The sequence below is a fragment of the Cyrtonyx montezumae genome, unplaced genomic scaffold (assembly GCF_038088225.1).
Source record: "Cyrtonyx montezumae isolate F1298 unplaced genomic scaffold, pur_monq_1.0 scaffold_10, whole genome shotgun sequence".
Lineage (NCBI taxonomy): Eukaryota > Metazoa > Chordata > Aves > Galliformes > Odontophoridae > Cyrtonyx > Cyrtonyx montezumae.
This window is the reverse complement of record NW_027071826.1, coordinates 32664308-32691299: the sequence shown is the minus strand read 5'-3', so window position 1 is coordinate 32691299 and position 26992 is coordinate 32664308. Positions and strand designations below refer to the sequence as shown.

Genomic DNA, 26992 nt, shown 5'->3' with positions numbered 1-26992 from the left:
AGAACTGTTGATTGCCTAGTGAGTGGCTCTGAATGACTGTCCCGCACTCTTCAGATCTCTGTGTCATGAAATAATTTATTTGAGAGCAGCATCTTGCATGTTGGCAGAGGCCTCTTCAATCCTGTTATATACTTAAATCTTACAGATGACTTTTCCTAAACTGGAGACAGATATTATACATCGTTTTCTTCAGTATGGCTCTAGTGCAGATATGCTGGAAAAAATTTAACTAAAAACGCTAACTTCTAACTTCTCCCAGTAATGTGCCATAGGTTGCTTACTCTATGTTCTTTCATTCCATGAAATACTGCATCAGTATCCATTGAATATGTTTATCTAATCTAACATTCTTGTTAATCTAGAAGAAAAAGATGAACAAAACACACACACATACTCACTCACTCACACACACAAACACAATTAAAAACAAAGAAATAAACAACAAAAAAAGCAACCAACCTTAGAAATCTAAAAATATCTACAGTACTAAAGGAGTTGACATCCAGTTGGTATTTTTTCTGAAGTAAAGTTGGAAGTTGTTGTTATGTGCCAGGAGTTCCTGAAAGTGACTGATGAGGGTGTGTGCCAAATTTTAGAGTTATTAAAACGAAATGTACTGATGTTAGGTTTTGCTTTTTCTCTGTACAGTGTAAAAGCAATGCAGAGTATGATAACACCTCAGTATATCTGGAGACAAGACACATTATCTTCTGCGAATTATGGTATCAGAACCGGCACTGTGCTCTGTTTGAAGGTAAGAACTTATCAGAGATTCACTGCTCCAAAGAGCACTTAAGCCTGGAAGTGTGTTGCTACTTTGCTACTTCATTCTGACTCCTGTGCTGAAATTAGAGTAAAACAAGAAACCTCAAAGCAGGTAATTGGCTGAGATGATGATAATATGAGCTCATCCCTTGAACTCAGGGAGGGAAGCCTTCTTAGTCATAGAGCTAGCTGCGATCAGCCATTGAAGCTGCCAGGTGTGAGCTTTCATGGAGCATAGTCATGCTGAACCTTCAACATTTATCAGTTCAGCTTAAACTATGGACTATTATTATTAAGCTGACCTACAAGATATCATAAAAGTTAATGCTGTGATATTTTATCATTTAACACTAAATGCACCAGGTCCCCCTGTTCCCCCCCGTTGGAGACCTCTCAGTTAGAATTTCTTTATTTTTGCACTGAGTTGGGAGAGTTGGAATTTTCACTGTGTTTTGTTTAAAGTACCTGCAACTCCTTTCCTCTCTCGTAGTGTCATTTTCACTACCTTGTTTTTTGTACTGCTGTAACTTTAGTTCTTCAGCCACTGCAATCTTCTGGAGTGACAAGGTAACTTCTGTAAGAGGCACGCTGCATTTTTAGAAACCTCTTTGTGCTACGCAGATTCACATTCCCTCCTCTACTTTAGGTTATCTCTGAACTTACTTTTTTTGTATGTGTGTGTGTGAGCAATTTGTCTTGATAATTTTGTCTACATTTCTTTCCTAAGTAAGAGTAATTCTAAACCAGCCAGAGCTAGGTTCTGTAATACTCATGTCTTCCTATCTAGTAGCAGAGTATCCAATATCTGCAGTAAGTGGAGGCTTGGAGAGCCCTGTAAATACAACACCTTATAACAATAGAGAATTCTGTTGCTAAATGTCTTTCTGGATAGCTTTGAGTGTGATGGCTGCAAACTTCAGCCGAGGGTCAGGGTTGTGGTGGGTGATTTTGTTGGTTGGTTGATTTGTTTTGTTTGTTTCTTTTTTAAGAGTTAAAAACAAATGTTGAAGTTGTATGCCAGCTTTTGGGTAAACTTTGTATTCTTGCTCAAAGAGTAGAAAATCTGTTTCAGCAGAGCTTCTAAAGGCTGTTAGAGGTTAGAATTTGATCTAGTGGTAGTGTTCTGATACACAGAAAGAAAAACAAGATTGTTTCTATCATAATTAAGTGATTGATCAATACATAAGCACACAAACATCAGTGGAGGGAAAACTGGTATAAGATTGTTTGGTTTTGAGGAAAAAAACTTGGTAACGATCTCAGAAAGTAAGATAATATAAACCACTATCATAGTTATTAATCAAGTACCATGATTAAGCTGTTAGCTCTGATAAATTTCTAGTAGTGCTGCAAAAAGCAAGGAGAGAGAATAACATTAACGCTCCTGGGAGGCATATATCAACCTTTCCACCTCTACATTTTAGCTATCATGCAACCAGTTTACTGTTGTGGATTATTTTTTTTCTCTCATAGCGACATTTTAAATTGGGATTTCATCAAAAAAGTTTTCGCTCATTGATGCACTAGTTAAAATTTAAAGATTTTTTTTTTCCATCTCACATGTCTGTAATTTCTCCTAGAGTTATTTTAGTCTTGTTGGAATAGGACTGGAAAATGAGCTGAGAAGCTGTGCTTAGAAAAGGAAGGAACGCCCTGGCTCTGTGATATGTGGTAGCAGAGGTCCATGGTTTGTAGCCAGGGCAAAGGGGGAGGGAGTGGAGGGAACAGCTATGTAACAGACTGAGGAAGTGAGTCACCTCTCTGTGAAACACAGGGCCATGGTTCCACCAGAACCCGAGCCAAGCCTGGCCTCCAAGGTGGAAGTTGCATAAGTCAATTTAAACCCTTTGTCTTTTCCTCATCACACTCCCAACTCTACCATAGTACTGAAGCCTGCACTGTAGCCATATCCATTTAGAGAAAACGCAAGTTAAGGAACTTTAGTGCGCTGCATGCTTCTCTTTTATTGTTCTTCATTTTAAAGGGTTTATTGAAGGTTTTGGTGGTGTGTGTGCATGTTAATCTTACCACCTTTGTGCAGATTTGTGAAATTCCGTGGCAGTGTTTAAGAGAAGTAGCCTTGTTCTTTGTTAAAAATTTCAGGGAGTACATACAGTACAAATAGGAAAACTGCCTTTTTATATAAAGAAAGAAGAGATTTCTCCTGCAGTTGATCCCTAAATTGCATATTGGTTTCTGAAACACTTTGTGATTCTGGAATAAAATGTACTGTTTTAGTAACAGATATTAGCAAATTTGCAAACCTGTTTTTGTCAGTCAAGAAGAATGTTTCTTTTTGATGCTTTCAGGTCTCTGAGATTTAAGGCCCTTTAGTTGATATCTACAGATGGTGCTTTAAAGTAATATTTGTATTACTCCAGTAATTCTTTATTGGCCAGCTCAGCTCAGGTGGGAAAGTCCCAAATGTTATGCGAAATCCCTGAAGACGTACAGAGCTATAATCGTTCATGCATGTGCCACTGATGCCTGAAAATTAAATCCATTCATCAAAAGAAACTTGATTTTATGCCAAAAAGAATGCAATAAGTATCTTAATATCTTAAATCCATCTTAAAATTATCTTGAAATCTGTCGGAACTAGTTTGGCATAATCTAGCTTGAAGTGAATATCAAAAAGAGATGGTAGTAGAGACTTGCCTATCATTACTTGTCATTTGTTTAACAATTTCACTAAATGTAAAATTAAATATCTTAAAAGGCTATAGGCGTACTAATTGAAATACTTATATATGTATTATATACGTATATTAGACATAAATCCTTAGGCTTCTAAAGCCTAAATTTGTGGCTACCTTTTTTATTTTTACTTTTTTGCAGGGAAGAGTGGAATTGTCGTAGGCTCCATGTTGTAGAAAAACTTTCTCTGTTAAATTTGTAGCTTTACACCAAAATGTATGCTGGTGTTCAGGAGCAGTTGTAACGATCTGCCTGAAGTGTTTTGCCATGAGTTAGACCTGAGCAGGAGCAGTTGCTTTCAGCTGTTGAAAAAAGCAATCTGAAAGTTTGAGAAGGCCCTTTTCTTCAGTGTGTAGATGCCTGGTAGGCAGTTCTAAATTGGAAAGTGTTATGGTTTATCTTGTCAGGCAGGCAGCTCAGCACCACACATCCGTTTGCTCACACTCCTCAGGGGGGATGAGGGACAAAATCAGAAAGGTAGAAGTGCAAGAATTTGTGGGCTGAGGTAAAGACAACCTGCTAGGTCAGAAACCAGGTACACAAGCAAACCAAGGCAAGGAATCCATTCTCTGCTTTCCATCTGCAGGTAGATCTTCAGTCACTTCCAGGAAACCAGGGCTACTCACATGTGATACTTTATTGAGAAGACAAAGATCATCACTCTGAACGTTCCCTCCTTCCTCTTTCTTTTCCCCAGTAGTTATTGTTGAGCACTATGCCATGTTATGTGAAAAATTCCTCTAGTCAGTTTGAGGCTGTGTCCCCTCCCAGCTTCCTTTTCCCCCCCAGCTTTCTCTCTGGCAGGTCAGCATGAGAAGGAGAGAAGTCCTCGGCTCTCAGTGTAAGCACTGTTCTGCAACAACTAAAAAAACAGTGTGCATCACCACTGTTTTCACTCAAAACCCAAAACACAGCACCATACAAACAACTCTATCCCAGACAAAACCATGACAGAAAGTAACCATAATGACAGGGAGTTAGTCGGAAGTGATTCTTTTCTGCTGCCTGATTCTTTTCTTCAAAATGTTGACTGGAGCATCTTACTGTGTGTTTGGCTGCAGCCTTGGGGTGATTGTGTATTTAAATGTCTTTGGGAAATGTGGTCTGACACATTATTTTTCTCTTTGGTGAGTCATGAGGTTTTTGTTTTGTTTTGCTTTGTGTTTTTGAGTTCAGATTATCCTGGCTAATTGTCCAGATGAGAGCATAAAAGCATTTAGAGCTTGATTAGTCAGAAGTCTGTGTGCAATTGGGTATTGCATCATGCAAATATATTAGATCTATTTTGTAAAACTAAGTTGTTTTATATTCTCTTAGCAAGTCATAGCTGTTATTTCTTAGACATTGTTCTGATCTTTGTTTCCTCCAGAAATAGGACAGATATGCACATAACTTCTTATTGCATGAGTACTTATATTCCAGTTGTCTGTGGATGATTCATTAAAATTGCTTCTCTATTTCAGGATCTACAGCTAAGTGGACACTACTGACCTGCAAACAACAAAGGATAAAAGTGAAAAGAAGTGTGAGAAGCACACAAAGAAAAAGGAAGTGGAGGCACTTTCGTCTGGACTTCTTTCCTGCTCTTTATTACTAATACTGAATGGAAAAGAGAGATTTACGTGCCTTTTCTCCCCCAGTCTCAGGGATGGGTGGATTATAAATACATTGTGTGCAGTTGGAAGAATAGTCTGAATCATGAATCTTCAGGCTCAGCAGAAGTCTTCAACCAAAAGAACTGGAAAACGAATTGCTTATTTTAATGAACAAGATATAGCTGTGTCATCAAAAGAGCCACAGCAGCAGCTTAAAGAAGGACAGTATTATGGTCATGGAGGGAATATACCAGCCTCCCAAACTGTGGAGATTCCCCACACAGCAGGATTGACAAGTGCCCCCAGCAATGTTGCTTTGATGAACTCTGTTTACAGTCAAGATAGGGGAGAATCAATGATGATGTCCCAGCCAGTAACAGCTGTGAAATGGCAGAATTCACTAATGGGAAACCGGTTGCCAGAGAGAGGCGATGCCCACTGGCAATCTCCACCTGCAATGTGGAACCACGGTATGGTTTTTGGGAGCAATCCAAAAGGACCTCATGCCAATGCTGGTGCCCCAGGCTTCTATGGTCATCCAGAAGCCCTTAAAAGAAATCAAGAGAAAGGAGTGTTTGTGTCTCAGCTAGATTTGTATGAAGATGCAGTCCAACAAATGATGTCCCAGAAGGCTCAGCTGGAGCAACAAGCTCTGGTTAGACAGCAAGCACAAATGAATTCTTTTCATCAGATGCAGAAACAGCAGCAGCAGAATCAAAGTCTGCCATTACAGCCTTTTCAGCTTGCGTTTGGTCACCAGGGCCAGAAGCAAGGTCTTCCTGAACTATTGCATGTCTTTCAAGAAGCCCCAGCTTCTTCCACTCCAGCATTTACTGCGCAACAAAAACAGCAAGCTCTTCCCCAGCTACAACTGTTTGAAAATTTCTATCCTCAGCAACAGCAGCAGCAACAGCAGGCTGCCACACAGGCTTTTAGTCTACAGCAAGCTACTTCCATAGCACAGCCTCACGTGGCAGCTGCAGCACCGCAGCATCACGTGATGGCACACCAGTTTCAGCAAACAGAGAGGAACCAGGAACTATTCAAGGCTCTAACAGAGCAGAACCAACAGACTGTGCTACCTCAGACCCAGATTCCTTTTCCGAGAAGGTCACGGAGACTCTCCAAAGAAGGTGTCCTGATGACATCTACAGGAGAAGTGTTGGCTTCCAAGCAGACAGAAGAACAATCTGGCAATTTATTTCTCCATCACTGGCAGACACATCAGCAAGAGGTCCCGTTGCAGCAGCCGCTTGAATCACTGACCCATAACAAAAGTAGCTATTCACATCCCAAGAGAATGGATCTGGGGCAGAAGGATGTCCTGGTTAATAGTGAACTGTGCCAGATGGAAACAGACAGGCAAACCATCTCTCAGAATGGCAGAGATGCAGAGAAACAGGCAGTAGCAGCAGAAGAGAACGCTCCAAGAACAAATGACTTTCAGGGTGTTAGAGGTGGTGTAATCCAGAGTACACGAAGGAGACGGCGTGTTTCTCAAGAAGCCAATTTGCTAACTTTGGCCCAAAAAGCTGTTGAGCTGGCTTCTCTTCAGAATGTCAAGGTGAGGCATACATCCTAGCCAGTGTAGTATGAGGACTGTTTTAGACAACAAAGGTTGAAATGACAAGGAATTTATGTACTATGCAGGATAGGATTGTATCTTAATGCAAGTAGCACTGTGGTATGGTAGTGGCAACTCTGTAGATTTAGGATGTGTGTTTAACTACTACAACTCATAGATGCAGGAGAAAGCACCTAAGGGCAGTTATACTTCACTAATACTGAATGAGATTTTAGTTCAGTACTTCAAGTTACAAATCCTTTATTCTTCAAGCTGATCAGGAATTTAGGGTAATTATATAAACAGTTTTGACAATTTCCTCCTTTTATATTCAGACTGCTGCTTACTTGCTATTTTTCAGTTGTAGAGGTTGAGGTGTTTCTAAGTTGCACTATCTAAAATTACATAATGCTCAATGTTCAATATTTCTCATATGTTAAAAGCCTGAGGAAGCCCAGCTTACTTAAAGAAGTGCTGGTCATAAAGGTAACTTTTTTTTTCTTCTGAGAATGTCCAACAAATCTCTAGCATAGAGATTGGTAATCTGAAGACAGAGTCTGCATGTGGACTTTCTGTAGGACTTGAATGGGAAAAAATTGTGTTGAGCAGTGAGGAAATTCTTTACTACTATACTTTTTTTTTATTTTAACATCAGTCTAACTGTCCAGTACAGTTTGGCAAGATGGCAAGTTCAATTAAGATAGGAGAGGCTAGTGGTAGCATTATTGTTGTTTGTCTATGAGGTGTGCTTTGCAGTTTTCTTTTGGGTGTGGTCAGACTACTCTTTCAATGTGAGCCTCTTACCAGAAGTCAAGATAGGCTTTTCTTTGGAAGCTTTGTTGCTAGGGAGTGATGAAATACAGGTGCTAGAGCATGAGCTACTTTTACCTACAGGTTTGCCGCTCAAGTTGCTGACCAATCAGACATCAAAGGGAGGGGAATTTTTTTCCCTTTCTGTTGGTATTTTTTGCTCCTAGTCTGCCTATGGCTGTTTTTCTTTTTTTTTTCCTCCAATCTTTTCCTTAGAGGGATGTGCTTCTTGAATAAAAGAGCTAGGCAAAAAAACAGTGAGATGAGTATCCATAACCTGCTCCATCACTTGTACAGCAACCAGTGACTGTTGCTATCTTGAATCCTTTTTGCCAGTTGAACAAGCTGTCTACCTGCAGTTATGATACAAACTGCACTCTGATCAAAACAGTGGCAAAAGAAAACTCACAATGCAGCTTGGAAAAGGGTTTGACGGGTGAAATAAGAAGTTACTCACTTGAAGGCATGTCTGCTTGTGTTTTGATTTATAATGCAAAGACCAGAGAAACATTTTGACATATGCTCATTTGCTCTTTGTAGCTAACAAACAGCTTGGAGGCTGTAGCTGAAGAGCTTTCTGTGTTTGGATCTCTTCAGGCTTCCTGGGGATTGGAAGGAGGTTAAAATTCTTACCCTGTGTCTGATAAACTATGTCTCTAAGGAAACTGGATATCACATGGGAGAAAAAGAAAAGATTTTCAAAAGAGTTGTCTTCTCTTACCTATGTCTTTCTGATAGAAACAACCAAGAAGCCTTCGCTAGTACAGGTTATGCAGAGACCTTATAATTAGGCTATAGGACTAAATTACTGATGAAAGAAGTTATATTCATAATTTCAATTCATTGTTTGAAAATTCCAGTGCAGTAGGTGTTTGTACATGTGAGAACATTATTTTGGCAGCAGTATTGATATATATATGTGCAGTGTCATAAATGATACTTTGCACCATTGCTGCCCATCTATTGTGTCTGCCTTTTTCAGGTGGTTTTTGCTGCTTACAGGTTGCAGTGAAATCTCAACTCTTACTGTTTCATTTTGAACGTAACTGCTTTATGTGAAATCTTTTAGAGAAAACTAGAGTATACATGCTCAATACCAAAGTGACTGATGGGTTTCTGTGGATCTACTGAAAGACTGCCCAGTAGTGCATCCATCAGTATTTATGCAAGAGTCTAAATGGAAACTCCCAGACATGAAAATCAAGGGAGCACAGTTAACCCATCATGCAGCCAAAGCAATGTGAGATGTGTGTGATTACCTACCATAATCTCCTCCTTGCAGTTAGGAAATAAGTTCGTGTCTCTTGACCTATGGAGATCCGTGTATATCAGACAGGAAGTACCGGAGATTTGTCGACTGGTCAGAATTGGTGCTTGTTCACATATCACCATTATTTCTTTGTATTGTCATTACTCTGTCAGGTACCTATGAAGTATTTACTGGAGTGTTTTGCAATAGTGATAGCTATGTAAGGAGAAAAAAACCCCACAGTCATCTGTAAGAGTAAGACCTTTATCTGCAGCAGTGTCAAAAGGAGTAGTATCGCTGCAAGTAGCCACAGACCCCTCTTAATGCTGGAGCATAGCTATCTACTGTTGATCTCACTGCTGGGAGAATACTTTGGAGGTACCCCAGTTAGTTAACTAGTCTTCAGTAATAAGGTGATAATCATCATAGATCTCCTTGATGAATGGAGGTCCATGTATAGCTGTATGAACCTGTGTATAAGTTGCTTCTTCAGTCATCCTTTTCCATTAGATGACTTGTTTATCCGTTTAAAAAGGTGTTTCTGTTGGTCTCTCTTTCCTGAAGGAGAGAGGCTACAAAATTCTGCAAGAATCCCATAGTATGTAGAAGTAGTGGTCTTGAGTGTCACATCTGTCAGCGTGATTAATGTCCTTCAGATTCAAGATTGGTAACCTCATGGGACAGTATGGTGCCAGTCACCAACCTGGAGTGAAGGGAGATTCTCAGAGCTCATTAGTTCCTTCTACAGCTCAGTCTGTGGCAGTTGATGCCAAATGTGACTTATCAGTTCTATGTTTCTTTGTTATGCAATAGGGGGTAATACCTCCAGTCTGTGAAGGAGTAGCCAAGTTTTGAAACTGCAGTGCCATTTATGGGATAAAGCTTACTGTACACACTTTGCCTAACTCTAATAAACTATCTTGCAGGTAGGAAGTCCTAAATCTCCTTGTTCTGATTAATTTTACTTGCTCAGACTTAACACCTGGGTTTCTTTAAGTGTTTCAGAGCGGACTTGTTTGCTCTGAAAAACAGTGAAAATATTTAGGCCTCTTGGAGAAACCAGAGCTCCAGCTTCAGGGTCTGGATGATCTGGCATCTCATGACAGTGAGGTTGCATTTCTCTCAATATAAATATAGCGTAGAAGTGGGACTTCAGTGCAGTCCTTCTAGCTGTTAGGTTGATTATTTGTGCACCAGCTAAAGCTAGTTCACTTACATTCCAATGAAGACAGCTCTCTTGATCTGTAACAACAATGAAACAACAGGAGAGGTTTGAAACCTTACAACAGAATCTTCTTACACTGAGATTTTTACTAGAATTAGGTATTCTTAGTGGCGTATGATCTCTCATCGTACCTGAGAGATAATGTGGATTAGTTTCCACTTCACAAAGCTGTTCACATAAATTCCTCATTAGATTGTTTTGAAAGTGATTAGTATGCAAATTCATTCTCTGTCAGAGTCACAGAGCATGAAGTTTGAGAGAAGTTCTGAAATGCCTAAAGAAGCATTTTCTACAGCTTCTAGATTGCACTTGACTAAGAGTTGGAGAAGGACTTTTGCATCCCTGAAGTGAGGTGGTGTTATTGAAAGTTGTCCTTTGACATCTGGCTTCCAAGTGAACTGGCAATTACTTTGAAGAGGTGATCCTAGAGTGCAATGAACATGTAGATAGTCAACTGAAGGAGTAGAAATCACTTATCTAACAGTATCTTAAGTTATTTGGTGTTCCGGTACCCATGTGTCTGTTCAGTAACTTAATGTCCATTCTTAATGTTCTTGAAGCTCAGTTTTTTAGAATTTCCATGAGTAAAAGAAAGCAGAGATATGGAAGCTGTAATGTCAGTGGAAAACATGCCAGTTTTTAGTTATGGCTTGTTGATTCTACTGAACAAAAGTTCTTCAGGCAGTTTGGAAAGCAAATCACAAAAGCTCTGCTTAAAATAAAGAAAGCTGCTTAAGCTGGAAAAAAAAAAAAACAACCTAGCTCTGTTGTGTTTTTTTTTTCCTTCTTGTTTTTGGTAAAATATTTAAGATTACTATGTTTCAGTCTTTTCTGGAACAGAAGTCTAACATTTGAAATTAATAATCTGCAATTTATAGTCATTACTAAACCTGAAGAACCTTTGTGGAAGTTATATGGCAAGGTGGTTGAGACTTCAGGTAATCCTCAACTAAGTCTAACAAGTGTTGATAATGTCTTTGTCAAGTATTCTTTCTCCTTCAATAACATTTTTCAAATCCCTTTCAGATTGCATATTGTATTGAGAAAGTTGATGTACTGCGCAAGTGAGAGATCATCTGATTCATTATGCAAGTGCTACAGAACTTTTAAGTAATCTATCTTTCTTCTCAGGAATCGGATACTTTGGAAGAGAAGAAAAGTGTGCTGATAGCAGCTCCAGGACCTACAGCTGCTAAAAGTGTTGTGGAATTTGCCAGTTCTTCACCACCTCCCAAAAAACCCCGTGAAGATAGCAGTCTTGTGCCTCTTATCATTCCTGTATCTGTGCCAGTGAGAAAAATTGACTTGCAGAACCTTGAGAAAGAGAAGGCTGAGGATGGGAAACTCCAGAGAGGCCAAACAAATGATCGAACTCCCTGTGAACGCAAACCTTCTGTGATAGTCACTCGCAGACGATCTAATCGTAATACTAACATGGAAACCTCAAATCAGGTATGGGCAGGTGGACAAGCCAAAGGGAACCAAAGCTGTTGCTTTTAGTTACATGTTTTTTACTCATAAGCTTTTCTGTTAAAGTAGTTCGTTCTCATGGTTTGAACTTGGGATGGGACAGTGGTGGGGTTTTTTTAAATTTTCATAATACTGCCACATATTTGAGGTCTCTCTGCCTTTTTATGACTGATTGCTACTACTAGTGCAGTCAACCAATGCCCCACTACTAAACAGTAGGGTAAATAAAGTCAGATGGACAATAACACTGAAAAGACCTAGTTTATCTCCTTGAGAAAAGAGTGCTATCTCCATATGTATATAAATAGTAATGAATTGTGAGTAGTATATGTGTTTCTGTGCATTTAAACCTACAACTATTTAAGACAATAGAGAATAGATATTTTCTATTCTCTTATCTCCATTTATTGTTAGTGTGTGTGTCAGAGTTCTAACACACCTATATGTGCTCTTTCCTAGCTATCATCTTTGCAATGGTTGAACCAGACACATTTGTGATTCCTGTAAAATATAGCTTCATAAGCACTGAGAGATAGTGTTGCTACCTAATAGCTCCCACATAGCTCCCCATCATCTTCCCTTCTTTTTCCCTTTGTGCTAATTGTTGAGACCCACCCTCCACAGCTGCCCTATCTAGATTTTGAGCTGCCATGAAAGAATCTTGTCATTTCTCTCTGAAGCTTTTCATGTGACTTAAGGGCTTATAATGAAATTAAGTATACAACCTTTTTCTAATAGCATGAACATGCTGTTCCAAAGGATGAAGCAGAGGGCTTTGCCCGGAAACCAAAGCAGCGCCCAAGACCTGAGCCACTCTTCATACCACCAAAAGCTGGCACCTTTATTGCACCACCTGTTTATTCTAATATTACACCGTATCAGAGCCACTTACGGTCACCTGTCCGTCTGGCAGATCATCCTTCTGACAGGAACTTTGAACTACCTCCTTACACTCCTCCACCAATTCTAAGTCCAGTGAGAGAAGGATCTGGGTTGTATTTTAATGCTATCCTCTCTTCAAGTAGTCATCCAGTTCCACCTCCGATGACTCCAAAAAGTGCTCACAGAACTCTGCTTAGATCAAGTAAGTTCCACTTTATCCTTCCCTTCTTGGCTAATTTGAGTTTAGGAACTGTAGAGCAATAGAAGGAAAATAATGACTTTTGGAGAATGTGAAAATGAGTTTTCTTGGTGATGAAGTCTGGGTAGCTAGGCTAGAGGTAGTGCAGTGTGCCTTCCATCTGGCCATAAATGTCAAGATGCATTCACAAGCGGTCTCCAACGCCCCCTACTGACATTCTCGGGAATGGAAAAGGCAGTTCATTTCCTGTAATAGCCTGTCATTATCTTGGGCTGAGGGGGCATTAAGTAGTTATTAGTAAGATGTAAAAGCCGAGTTCTTCTTGGAGATCTTAAACTCGTTTAGCATATGGATACCAGTTTTAAAATACGGATATTTTCAATAGATTTATAAGCTGTGTGAAGAAAATATCACATGAGAAGATGATAAGACTGAGTGGTTCTTTCTTTGCCTTGCAGACAGCTCAGAAGTTACCCCTCCTATTCTTTCGGTGGTGGGGGAAGCCACCCCAGTCAGCATTGAACCGTAAGTACCCAGCAGTCTTATCCTGGTAGTAAACCTGCTTCTCTTCCTGCTCCTAAACCTTTGACCTGCTCTGTGTATAGCAGATACATCCTCTTAGAAACATTAAACCTATTCCTGTTAGTGACTGACAATATAAATGGTCTTAAAAAAAAAAAAAGGCTCTATGCAATAAATAACATTTGGGCAAATGCACTTGATAATTCTGGTGATTTTACCTACTTTCTATTATTATGGATCTGTCTCTGGGCTGAAATAGCATTGGTTAGCTAAAGGTGAGTCTCCCTTGATTTGCTATATACACGTATTTGTAAGCTCTATAGTTGCTTGAGAGTGGGAGGATAATGCTTCTTTACTGAAAAAGACCAAAGCAGAATAAGGACAAATGTAGTTATCTTCCAATGGACTGCTCAGATTTCAGGTCATCCATGCGGCATGTATTAGCTTTAGCACAAATGTGAACATGGCTTTGTTCCCTCTTAGGCCAGCTCATTCTGAAAGCATGGTAGCCACTTGCATGCACTGCGTGGCCTGAACTAATAAGCTTAACTAATCTTTTTAGCTGTTTGTGTGCTGGGAAAGTTCAGACATTAAACCCAGCAGCTCTAGGGAACACAGTTTGGAGATACTGAAACTTGCAATTATGATCTTGGGCTTGGTGCCCATCTTGTCTGTCAGGAAAAGCAGAGCTGCAGGTGTCTCTGTACACCCCTTGTAAACTCTGAGACTGTTATCAGTTGGAAACAAGGCCTGTAGAACTGCAGCGAGGTAGGTCTAATTCTGTTTGAATTCTTGCAAAATATAAGTGTAAAGACGTATGTCATGATGATAGCCATGTGACATAAAAACATTTGTGTGGCTCTATATTCCCAGTTCCTTCCGGTCAGGAACCACTGCTCTAACTCTCCAGCATATATTGTTAATATTTAAAATTTAATTTGGACCATCCCCAAACAAATAAGTTGTCTTTTTCTTCAAAATCTTCTATGTTTTAAAGATTAGCTGCAGCATTTGATGTCAAATTATAGGACTTCTCCACCTTTGTCTGTCCTGCCTGTTTGAAGTTCAGGTTTTGTACGTTTTTGGTAGCAGGTTGTCCTGAGCCGACTGAAACCTACAGCAATTGTGGAATAACTCAGGTTGTTCTTGTCACCTTCACAAATTCCCTCTGGGCCCAGACTCTGGCTCCAGGACAACTCAAACAGATGATGACTATTTCTTTGCTCCTGTATCCTGTATTGCACCAACAGCAGTTCAAACTAATTCATGGAAATAAACAAACACAGATTTAATTTTGGTTTGTTTCTAATCTGTTTTGACAATAGCTTAATTCATCATTTTTGTTGTTGATTCAAGCAAACCAAATGTACATTTTTGTTTTACCAACAGATTGTGATCTTGAGCTTTGTAAGATGTTATTAAGTTTTGCTGTCATCTCTGATGGTTTAAATTGCAAAGTTAATGGCATAATATTAGCAATGGATTCAGTTTTCAAGTTTGTTACTATAAAATTCAAGCCATAGTCACTTCTAATGCAAGCTCATTTTCTGTTGCCGAAATGGAGTTGGTGTGCAAAGAGCATCTTGTTATCTTAAGACTTAGTGAACAGATGCTTAGGCACATTTGAAAACTTTAGATTTTAAAATAACAAAGTAGTGTCATTTTGTGTTGTCAAAGTAATTAGTTTGCTACTTTAATGCTAATCTGTGCAGTAATGTTGTGGTCTTTTATGTGGATGCTTCTTCTATAAAGGAAGGATGTCGGGAAATGTTTTTTAACTTATTTTGTATTTTTAAGAAAAACAAAATACAGTTTGTTCTATTGATTTGCATTCTTGATTCTGTTAGAAGTTGAATATAACTTATAATTGCCACATATTGTGTTCTTAATTGCTTGCTTTGTCAGACCTTCTGCTAATGCTTCTTAAAAGGTTATTTGATTGCAGAGATTTGGAATAGGAAATGTGCTAATGAAGCTTAATTCTTCTATTTGTGAAGTAGATTAATAGGCAGCTGGTGTCACAGATTGAGTGTCTTAGAGCCTTGCAGTTCAGTTCCTTTCAAGTCTTCCTTGTAGTCACTCCTCAGCTAGCCTCAATTCTGAATTATGCCGCATGTAATTGTATGGCAGAGCATCCCAGCAGCACTGATTACCAGCAATAGCTTTTGCAATGTTGAAATCCGGGCTTCCATGTTAAAGGAGTAATGGAATAACTTAGCTGCAGTGGACCTCGGGAGATTGTTTTATCCAAGCCCCTGCTTGGAGCAGGAGGCCATGTTAGATCAGATTACTTAAGTAACTGATGAGCTTTTGTGGTGAAAATCTGGTTTTGTTTGTATACTGCAGGTGCAAGATCAAACTCATAGGCTCTTACTGCGCAGGGACACTATTGTCTATGATTAGTTTTAGGATAAAATGTAACTTCTGAGATATCCCTCCTTGCTCACATTCTTTTACTCTGGTTCTTTCAGCTATTACTTTCCTTTTCACAAATGAGGCCAGAAGAGTCAGTGTCTGGGGACATAAAATCTCCCAAATTTCCCAAAGTATTAACGGGCTTGTTATCTGTTTTCACTTGACGGCAAAGTCAGTTGCTTGTAGTTATTCCTTCTAGAGTGGGTCAGAATCCATAACCCTTTCCTCCACTATAAAACTGCATGTCATACCAATAGGTGAGACTGCAGTGAGCAGAATATTCCACTCTAATATCATTTTGCAGTCCTTCAGTGTGCTAAAATGAGGATGTATTAGGGTGTTTTGTTTTGTTTTGCTTTTTTTTTCTTTTAGCAAGGTTTTCTCAATCTTGGATGAATTCTCTTGCTTTTTGTTTTGCTCTTGTGCTGCATCTGCCCAGTAGGATAATCAGTCAATATAATGTTTTTTCTCTTCGACAAAATAATCAAGAAATGTGAAGGTAGATAATTGAGAAAGGTGAATAAGTGGAAAACTAGTTTTAGTAGACTTCTGTACCTGTAAAATACTCAACACTAAACTGAGTTCTTCGCGGGGTTCTTCATTCTCCATGCAGCTTCCACTGCCAGCGTATATGAAACTTGAGTTGCTTTTTAGAAGCAGTATTTATTGCATTGAATCTGTTCTCTAGACACCCTGAAACATTTAAAAATGTGGGCAGTACAGGTGGGATGTTTTCAGCTGCCTTTGTTATCTCCAGCCCATGCCATGCCACCACACAACACCCCTAGCACTTTATTTTTGTCTGGAATTGGAGATTATGTTTTGAGGGAAATGACAGGCAGTATATGGTAGTCTGTATAAAGCTCCTCTGTTACATCACTTACACCCAGATGTTACCTCATCATCACCTACTGCAAGGAAGTTTTTTGAGCAGTTATTAGGAAACCCTACTTTAAATACAATTCCAACCAGTGTTGATTGATAAGACAATAGAAACTGATAGTGAATATAAAACCTCTCATCTTTTCAGCTGTAATGTAAAATACCTGAAAGCTGTTCTTGCTATATGACAGAGCCTACTGCATTTTGCTTTCTCTGTAATTGGTGCTATTACCAGAGATGCAGACTGTCTGGATATTGTAGGAATTTCCTGACCATGACTTGTTGTCTTTTCTGCAGACGCATAAATGTAGGAACTCGCTTTCAAGCAGAAATCCCTTCACTCCAAGACAGATCTCTGGCAGCAGCTGATGAACATAAAGCAGATCTGGTGTGGCAGCCATGGGACGACCTGGAAACCAACAGAGTCACCCAGCAGAATGGTAAGAATGTGGAAGGCTGGTAAATAGAGCTGAGTGCCACAGCCATAGTAGAGGTAACCACATGCCTACTGTAGGCATAACTTCAAATAGAGCTGCCAGTCATCATGACATGTTTAAACGGTCTCAAAAGCAATTTTAGGAGTGAAACTTATTTTTCTGGACTGTATGTGGGGGCTGGGAAGTTGATTGGATTTATTTATTGTTATATTAATAGTTATATAATATATATATAGTCATAGTAATAATATAATTATTATACACATATTATTAATATAACAATTGATTAACACATTATGTTTCATAATATATTAATTAACATATTATTAATGTATTGTTATATCGATTGTTATATAATGTATTATTCATTTTATTTATTATTATTATTTATTTATTTACTGAGATAAAATGGGATCATTATTACCTGTCAGGCAAAGAGAGACTTCCATTCAATGGAACTTCCTTGTCTTTGTTAACATTTGAATGCCATGTGTAGTCAACTTTTAAACAGATGCTCTAGACATAACAGTATTTGGAAAAATCATGTTGTAAGCATTAGACAGGAGGAGGAAGCAGGAGCTGTGGCAGCTAGTTAGCAGACTGAGGAAGGTCTTGGTAGAAACTTTTCTTAGTAAAGAGAAAAAGGGTATTATGAAATGGAAACTTTGTAAAGATCGTTGAATAGTAGGGGCATTAAAATATGAGGTGAAAAAGATTGGAAGACATTACAGGAGATGGGATTTGCAGAAAGCTCCATGTGTAAATGCAGTGGCATGTGGCACTGTGCTCTGTGACCTTGCAATCTAATGACTTTGTCCAAATCTGGCCCAAATAAATTTCTGTGGTCACTTATCATCTCAGTTTTATCTTCTGTTACGTCTAATTTGGCTTCAAAAGATCTAATTAATCACGTGAACTCTGTAGGAAACTCGATTTTAATCTTCTAATCTGAATTTGTTTGGTATCTCTTTGGGAACAGTGGAAAACCTGCTAGCTGCTGCCTGTTCAAGCATTTTTCCTGGGGCTGGAACCAACCAGGAGCTGGCACTGCATTTCTTACATGAAGAAAAGGGAAGCATTCTGGTGAGTCTTCCCACCTTTTTACCTTGACGTGGTGAAAGGTTTAACAAAGGCGACTTGTTATTTGATGAACAGGAACCCCTTGAAGACTTTGTCCTTTGCTTCTAGCTCACACTTCTTAATGTCCCTTGGAGACACTGCTGTCCTAACGTGTTCTCCCTGATGTACACTGCCATGTTCACTCCCTATTGTCCCTGATGTACATTGCCAAGTTCACTCCCTGTTGTTCATATTTCAAACTTCAGACTTCTGGCATTTTAACAGACTGTCAATCTAGCAGGGTGAGTAAGATGAGGCTGCCTAATGAATCTTAGGTGTAGTCTTAAATGTAAGCTGAAAGGCTTACCACTTGTCAGTGTTAGCCAAAATTTAGTGGACAGTCAAGAATGTGATTTTAAAGCCTTCCCATTTCATTTCGCAGGTATTAATTGTGATGTAGCAAAAAAAAAGAGCTTATGTTCAACTAGCTTACCAGAAAGGAGAGGATTAACAATTAGCTGATCTTTGTTTAAAATTTTTATTTGTGTTGTTTGTTTTAGGGAGCTCTGACCAAGCTGCTTTTGAAGGGGCCTGTACGATCACCCACCCATCCTCTGGCAGATTATCACTACACAGGTTTGCTAACCAGAATAACTCTGTGCTGACTGTCTGTCATAAGGAAATTCTTCCATACTCCCTTGTTCTTCTGGGGCACTCTCTAACATTATGATCATATTTGAAGGCCACACTTCTCTCCAGTGTATCAGATGATGGCTTGCCAGGAATTTTGCATGTGCAAATCGTGACACAATATAAGAAACACTGCATCTCTCAGAATATGTGTATGTATTCTGGTTTCCTTTATTGGGGAAAAAGGCATTTGATCCCTTATGGATCCATGGAGAATGCAGGAAAACAATTAGTTCATAAAGGAAAGACTGCAGTAACCTTGGGATCACAGCCTCTCTGGTGTGGATTTCCATGTGGTGGAATTAAGAGGGGTTAAGAGTAGGAGATCTCAAGCTTGCTGAAGAAAGCCAGGCAGTGAAGAGCTTAGCCAAATGTTGATGCCTGCCGTTGTTTCTGTGAAATGCACATGCCACAGACTGCCTTTATAGTGTTGTACCTAATTAAGAAATGTTAGGCTGCGTAACATTAGTTAAGTTCAGCAACCTAGAGTGACCCTTGCCACTTGAGAGTCTTGATGCAAGGTGGCAGAGAGACATTTTATAGCTGCTGCCACAAAGTGTAGAAATTACATTTATTCATTATTACACACTGCTACTGTAATGCTGTTGCTTTGGTGTATCTACAAGGGAGGAGGAGATTCTGGAATGTTTATTATTGGAGACAAGGATGCTAGAATACTAACATATTTAAGATGTTATAAAGCCTCAAGTACAGTTTGCTGTTGCATCTAATCTGGTATTACTGTGGATTGCTGCTGAAAAAAGATCCTATTCTTCTGCCCCTACCATTTTCCTTTTATCAAATCTAATGACTGGGCTACCACAGAGTGTGTCTGTTAAGCTTGCTGTTTTGTTTGAAAATATTGGAGCTGTTCTAATTAGCTGGCTTTAGCAAGATGAACTGAGTTAACCTAGTACTGGATCTAAAATGAAGTGATGAGAGGAAGGTCAAAGTGAAACAGTAAGGGAGGGGATAGCAGCAGCCTGCAGTTACGTAGGACTAGGTGTAAAGTGAAACTGTACCCTTCTAGGTGTGCATTCCTTTTATTTGAAAGGAAGTTTAAGCAAAAGTACCTAGAAGAGTTAACAAGTACTTAGTTGCAACTTTTTTCTCTACAGGATCAGACAGTTGGAAAGTTGCTGAAAAGAAGCTTTTCAACAAAGGCATTGCAATCTACAAAAAAGACTTTTTCTTGGTCCAAAAGCTGGTAAGTTTTTTTAATGTTGCTTTCCTTTTTTTTTTTTTTAATGGCAATGATATCTTCTAATGTTTGTACACTTAATACAGGAAATTCCATCCTGATTTTTCTGAAACCTCAGTATTATGCACTCAGAAGATTTTATAGAAATGTTATAATCCAGCACAGCACAGAATTGCACTGGAGATTGCTAGAACAGTACTGGTTGGGTTGATTTTGTGGTGGGTGTTTTTGTTGTTGGGTTTTTTTGCTGTTATTGTTTACTCAACTCTTGTACTTTCTGCATTGCTTCCATTAGTCCACATAGTGCAGATATCACTTCTGCAGGGTGTATTTATAGAATGCTGGTAATGTTCCAGTACAGCTTAAATGGCTTGCTTATAAAACTAAATAGAAACAAATCCTTGCTTCTGATGAGAAGGACCAAAGAAGGATATGTGAATGATGCATCATTTTGTTCTGTTTGCTGTGATGTTGATATTTAAGATGATCATTCCTGTGTGTTTTCCATGAGGTGTGACACTTCAGTGGTAGGAAAGCACTTGAAGGACTTAGAGCACAGAATCTGGAGCTGCATTTGTTTTCTCTGAATAAAATATCAAAAATGCATTTGTACAAGTCAGAAATTAAGATATACTCCCAAACTTCCAAAATGATCCCTGGTAAAAAATATGTAGATGGTCATAGGTCTGTACTGATAATTGTCTATCACTATGTGTGTACAAAATGCATGTGGCCAAAGAGGGAAAATGCTGCAAACCTTCCTTTCCATTTTTGGAACTGTATTCTGCTCTGGTCTTCTCTGAAATGCTGCTGTAAAATAAAACTCTCCCATAAAACTGAAAGGCTGCTCTCAAGCCTGACAGCTCAATTGGGACTTTTCAAAGGCTAAGAGGTGAGGTAAGCAGATGAAGTGCCATGTTCTGTCACCTTTACATTGACCAGCTTTTCTTCGGGAAGTTGGTCTTGTAGTCCTCAAAATGAATAGCATTGGCAGTAGGGAATGGGATGTAGGATGGGGCACACAGAAGAAGAGAACACGTAAAAGAAGGCTTTAACTGCAGTTGTAATGGCACTGAGACTGCTAGGGAAAGAAAAACACAAAGAGTGTTTATTGCACCCTTAGAGATTGTTTATAAATCTTCTTAAAAGCATGTAATCCATTGTACTTTTATGTCTTCCAAACACCAGATTAAAACCAAGACTGTGGCTCAGTGTGTGGAATTCTACTACACATATAAGAAACAAGTGAAAATTGGTCGGAATGGGACCTTAATTTTTGGGGACATAGATGTTGCTAATGAAAAGTCTATGAGAGATGAAGCTGAAGTTGACATCAAGGTAATTTCCTAAATTTCTCTCACTCTTGGGCTATGTTGTTCAGTTTGATTTTGTGTGCTGTCTCGTTTGGTAGTAGAATCAAGAGCAGAAACAATCTGGCCATTGTGGAGTTCAAACTGACAAGCTCGTGTTCTGTGTCAGATAATAACATTTACTTGCAGGCACCAAAATTAACAGTTCCTTTATCTTCTGGTGAAGAGTTCCCATAGGTTTGCACGTGTTCTTCCTCTCAGAAGGGACTTTTACAGTGAAGAACAGGGACACATGGAAGAGGAAGAAGAGGAGGAAGAGGAGGAAGGGTTGGATAACAGAAAGAAGAGCACACTCATTCTCAAAGATGAACAGACACTACAAGATGATTTAATAGTAAGTGCTGCATTGTGCATGATGTGCTTCTTATACTACCTTCACACTGCAAGCAGTTTAGAAAATACCGGGTCGACAGTTCAAGATGTAGAAGTTTCTGCCTTTGCCTTCTTCCAGAGCAAGAGCTGGGCTGAGGTAGCTTAGAGTGTTGATGGTAACAAGACTCTGTGCTGTTCTGGAAGAACTGGGATGAGTAAGGCAAGGAAACTCAACTCATTATTTGTAGTTGACGCACATGTAGGGCCACGGTGAGAAGTAGGTTTTGGTTGGTTTGTCTTACATTTCCCTCTCTCCAAAGGCTAATGATGCCAATATAAGGAGACAAGAGGCAACTGTTACAGGCAGAATTGGAAGAAGGCCAAGGGAGACGACCATGAAGCCTCGAAAGCTTATTCCTGCTCCAGTGCAGAGGAGGCGGCGAAAACAGAAGATAAAATCAGATGTCACCAGTAAAACCCAGAACACAGAAAACACATTTCCATGTAAAAAGTGTGGCAGGTAAGAGCAACTTAGCTTCCAGCAGTAGTCATGGAATTATAGTAGGGCAGTCTCAGAGAGACTGGCAATAATTTAATTAATTATTACCCTACTTAATCTTGCAGCTGAGGGACTTTTACAGTGTGTTATTGGTTTTTTGTAAGTTTGTTTTTAACAACTTACAGCTTTGATTACTTTCTTACTGTTTTTCAAATGACACGAGACACTGCCTGCATTCAATTGGATGGTAAGAAAGTGAGATCTCCAGCTAGTTAAATCACAAGTGCTGTTAACGAATTGCTGCTATGTCTGGGACTTAGCTGACCCTGCCAAGGTATATTGTTCCTGTGTCTTCAGGGAGCATGTTGTATTGGAATGGTCAGAGCTGTTAGAAAGCAGACAGGTAAGATTTGACCCTGGCCACTGACAGAGGAGGAGCAGGCAAGGATCCGTAGTGCTCTCTAAACCTGTCTTGTGATATTTGGTGCCAATTCAAAATAGTTAATGGTAAGAGAGAGGGATAGATCACAATAGTGCAGAATGAGGAGTAAAAATCTCGGATGTTTCCAGCTGTGTGGATAAATGTCTGTAATGGCAGCTGACTGTTGTGTTTATTGTGTTTCTGCAGCATGGGGGGGGAGGATGGCTAAAAAGTGAGGCCCTGTCGTGTTAAGCAGTACATGTGAGTTTCAGATGCCAGTATTGCCCCTCTGAATTCAGAAAATAAATCAAGAAACAAAGCAAGTAATTTGAGGGTGCTTAGTATCTCCTGCTAATACTTCAGCCGGCACACTGGCACGCGCTGAGGCAGAAGTGGTGTTTGCTGTGGAAGTTTTGTTGCAGGGCCAATATGGGTTCCTGTGCTGAAGCTCACAAACTTGAAGCTGTAGCTATGGAAAGCTTTTTCAGTGAATTAATGGAGGAGAAAGCTGTAAGTGAGACCAGCGCTAATGCACCTATGTTTCCTCAGGGTGTTCTACAAGGTGAAGAGCCGCAGTGCTCACATGAAGAGCCACGCAGAGCAGGAGAAGAAGGCGGCTGCGCTGAAGCAGCAAGAGAGAGAGGCAGCAGCAGCAGAGGCGGCGGCGGCAGCTCACAGCCAGGCCCAGCAGGAAGAGAGCAGCGACAGTGGGAGCAACAGCAGTGGAAGCAGCAGTGGGAGCTCGGATGAGGATGGAGAAATATAGCAGCAGGCTAGAGATGGAGGGAGTAGCAAGGCTGGACCTGTCACCCTCTCAGTGGTTTCATGTTTTTTGCTTGCACTTTTCTGACCTGAACCATCAGGTCTCAGTTTCAGTGCTGCAGTCTCCTCGTGCCACATGTTCCACTTCACCTTGCCAGTACTGACCAAGCCAAAACAGCAAACAAGGAGATTTGTTTCAGCTTGGATTTTTTTTAAAAAAACAAGTAAGATTTCTATTCTATTTATAATCATACCTGAGGTACACAATGCAACGTCACCTGCAGTGGAAGTAAGTTCTCTTGGGTCAGTAAGACCTTTCTGCTTGTGCTTGTCAGGAATCGTGATAACAGGATTCTTGGATATAACAGTTTCCGGACCAGAGTTAGAAAATGGTGCTCTGCTCTGAGGTGACTGTTTCCAGTTACTGTGACGCTGGTGGTTTCTACATGTGTTCTTTCTCTGCAAGTTATTCTTCCTGTTGCGCTTTCCTGCCTTTTCTTCTAAGCATTTATTCTGGCTGCCAGCAGGTTTTGTGGAAAGATGGTGTTTGGTTTTGGCCTCTGTTTCACAAAAATGAAAAGTGGGATGAGCAAGATATGCTTCCTCATTCTGAGAGGAAGTTTTATTTTTCAAAGAACCATGAGGTGCTTTTCTTTCGTGCTATTAACAACGCAGCAATGGGTGTAAGGTATCCTGTGGGATTAAAGTAGTCACAGCCTTGTGGGTTGTCTCCCAATGGAAAACAAAATAATTAGCCTTTGATTAACTTCTTGGAAAGTAGTCTGTGTTTCACAAGTGCAATTTGAAATGGAAACTGTTGGTTTTCGCTTTGGTTAAAGGGGAGCAAGTGAAAATGAATGTGGACCTTGCCTGTGTCTTGGTCTGTGTTGGACTCTCATCTCTTATCAAGCTCCTTTAGCCCCCTGTGAATGGCTCTTACCTCTCAACACATCCATTTATTTCCTGTGCACCCCTCATTTATCTTTTTAAATTGTTGCCATAGAGGTCTTTTATTGGTGGGACCCTTGTTTTCCAAATACTTCCTGTCAGACAGTACATGACTGTATATGCAGGAGGCTTTTCACTTCCACACAGGTGGCTGGACAGCCATGCCTGCTGGCTTGTCCTTCTGTCGCCCCTTTAGCTGGCTGAAATGCCACTTTTCCTTCAGAACTGACGTGTGCTAATAGCAAAAAAAAAAACAAAAAAAAAACAAATGTCTAGCCACCAAAAGCCTGCTGGTGAATGAAAATTAAGAAGATGCAAAAGGAGTTCAGGTGACATAGATTTGCACAGGGTTGGTTTGTGCATCTTTATAGTCACTTCTTCATTATTTCATAAGGGTGTAGAGAATCAGATTGCTTCCTTGCTCTCACAGTTGATCAGTTCCAGCTCCATGTTCTGGCACCTTCAGTGCAGTGTGTGGAGGCAGCTGATCCTGGGTGCCAGCAGTGCATCACATCCCATATGTGCATGATGGAGCAGGGATCCTTGGTGGGTAACAGCACATGAAGTGCTCCCAGCTGGCTGATTTTTGTAAATTATTATTTTTTTAATGTGGCTCTTCAAGCTGATAGATGAATTTCAGGTAATATATCTCTACTTGTCAAGTTGCCGAAGGAAAACGGATCTGACTCAGCATGCCATCTGGTCCTCTTTTCCTGCCCCAGGTAGCTTTATGCAACCACAGTCATGCTGCCCAAGTCTGGGAGGCTGTGTATTGTACTATATTTCCTTTGACATACATATGCCTTTGTACAGACTTCTTAATAGAAACAGTTACTACTCTTAAAATCAGTAGCATTATCATAAGGACTGTACTTTTTTCAGTGTTGACAATTCTGCCTGTATGCATTATTTCCTAAAAACACTGTGTTTTCATTCCTAATAAAACCAGGTGACTCTGTCAGCATTGGGATGACTGCTGCATGTCCCTGGTCTTGCTGACAGGAATGTGGAAGCAGATGGCATGTCACAAACTATTACAATCCATTCATAAACTGCAAAGAACTGAAAGCTACTCATCGTTAAAGAAAAGCTTAGCATATCAGTCTTCCTATTAAGGTTTTCAGTGTTATTATCTTTTTCCTCTTGTAAATTGGAGAAAAGGCTTGTCTGCCACTATCCTGGGGGCCTCAGAGAGAACCGAAGCTTTAGCACGCTGTGCCAGGGCAGCTGAAACTCACGGTTCACTTCTTCAGCTGGGATTAATTCCAGTATAGAGTGATGATGCAGTTAAAATTCTGAAATATGTTTCTGGGAAGTTGCCAGTAGTTTTCAGATCCTGAGACCTGCAGGTCAGAGTATCAGCACAGAAACGTGCAGGGCTTGTGAACTGAATATATATAAAATGGGTTTAAAATAACGTAGATGGTGTTATGCTGTTGTAGTGAATGCAGTTCCCTGGAGTAGCCATCTCAGCTGTAGCATGGTGTACAGTTACTTAAAAGACCAGGAAGTTCTGGAAGTACAGAATGAAGAAATGGAGATAGTGGTGGAAATGGCACACATGGATGAAGATTGTTAAGTTTGGAGAGGAGATCTCCCTAAAGCTGAGAACTAAAATAAGGGTGAAGAAACTATTTTAGAAAAATGCCTTCACTATCCTTGCTAAAACAGTGCAAACTCGACTATTATTTCATCCTTTAAAAAAAAACACCAAAAACAACCAAATGTAACTGTTCGTATCAGGACAAGCAATGGTTAGCTTCGTGTCTTGTTTCAGACATTGATCAGGAGAAGCCGTTTAGGAAAGAGTGAGGGAAAATGTGCAACAGCAGTGCAGTCTCAGCTAGAAAGTGGGATGCTGTATTAGGAGAACTCATCCATTTCCTCCAGGAAAGCAAATGCACAGATGGATTTGTAGATGAGGACTGTTCTCTGTACAGGTAGGAAATCCAGTTGTGTCTTGTTTTACAGTAATGCCCTGTGCAACATCTCCAGTTCTCCCAGTACTTTTAGTTTCTTCAAGTATGCCAAGGTAACAATAAGCCAACGCTCAGCTGTGGCCCTGAGCAGTTTTCAAGATGGCTGTGGTTTTAGATATTGCACAGCAAATTGCAATGGCAGACGACTAACCGGTGAAATCAAGTACAAAGATTTAAAGAGCAAATCATGTTACTGTTCTAAGTACCAATTTAATATTTTTAGACATGATCATGATTTAAGGAAAGCATTATTAGTGTGTTCCAAAAGGGCAGATCTTTCACTGATTCTGTCTGCTTTAGGAAATCAATGAGTTGTTTTGCCTCTTATGAAGGGTAAGCAATTGAGGTGCTAAGAACAAATAAGAAATTGTCTTTAATTGCACTAAAGCTATGTATTTATTATGCATCAAATCCAGTACTGATTGCTTCTCTCCCACCCTGCTGCAGTAGCAGAGAACAGCAAGATGATACAGGGAGGTCTGCAGCTGGAAGAAAATCTGAACAGGGCTTTTTCTGAGGATAGGATGGCCTCTACAAACATGGGCTAGCATGGCCGACCAAAAGCAGTTATGTATTCCAAGTAAGTGGCAACAAATGTGTTTCTGTATTGCTGGTAGACACCGGAAAACTTTTTTTTTTGTCATGGTAATGAGTGAAAATGTTCCTCTAAGTAGCACCTAACCTGCTGCCCACATGCTTACAGAGGCAGTTTGGAGTGTTCCTGGCATCTGAATTAGATCATGCCAACTAGCAAAAGTTGGCAGAGTTGTTTCCAAACCAACCAAACAAATATACAAAATAACTGGGGGGAAAAAAATCCCCCATCTGCTGTAGACAAAGCATTTGAAACGAATGTGTCTGATCTAGAATTAATTATGGTATTCTGTGTAGTGCAAAACTACTTGAGTGGCTTTTCATTGCAGCACAGTGTTAATTTAAAGCTGTGTTATTCCAATTATGATTTAAAAAAAGAAAATTCATTCTGTTCTGACAAGTTGTCCATTTGAAAGCCCTGTGCAGATTATTTTCTGTTTGCAAG

General features: G+C 39.8%; 1 protein-coding gene across 1 annotated transcript; it reads left to right on the top strand.

Annotated features, from left to right (window-relative positions):
* Window positions 1-654: 654 nt before the first annotated feature.
* Window positions 655-24493, top strand: MIDEAS (mitotic deacetylase associated SANT domain protein). The gene is made up of 13 exons (XM_065754735.1): window positions 655-754; window positions 4926-6621; window positions 11037-11357; window positions 12114-12459; window positions 12915-12981; window positions 16573-16715; window positions 17692-17795; window positions 18332-18407; window positions 19580-19668; window positions 20851-21000; window positions 21199-21366; window positions 21665-21864; window positions 22814-24493. Exons 2-13 carry the CDS (start codon window positions 5161-5163, stop codon window positions 23028-23030), a joined length of 3342 nt encoding a protein of 1113 aa, XP_065610807.1. The 5' UTR covers window positions 655-754; window positions 4926-5160; the 3' UTR covers window positions 23031-24493.
* The last annotated feature ends 2499 nt before the right edge of the window (window positions 24494-26992 follow it).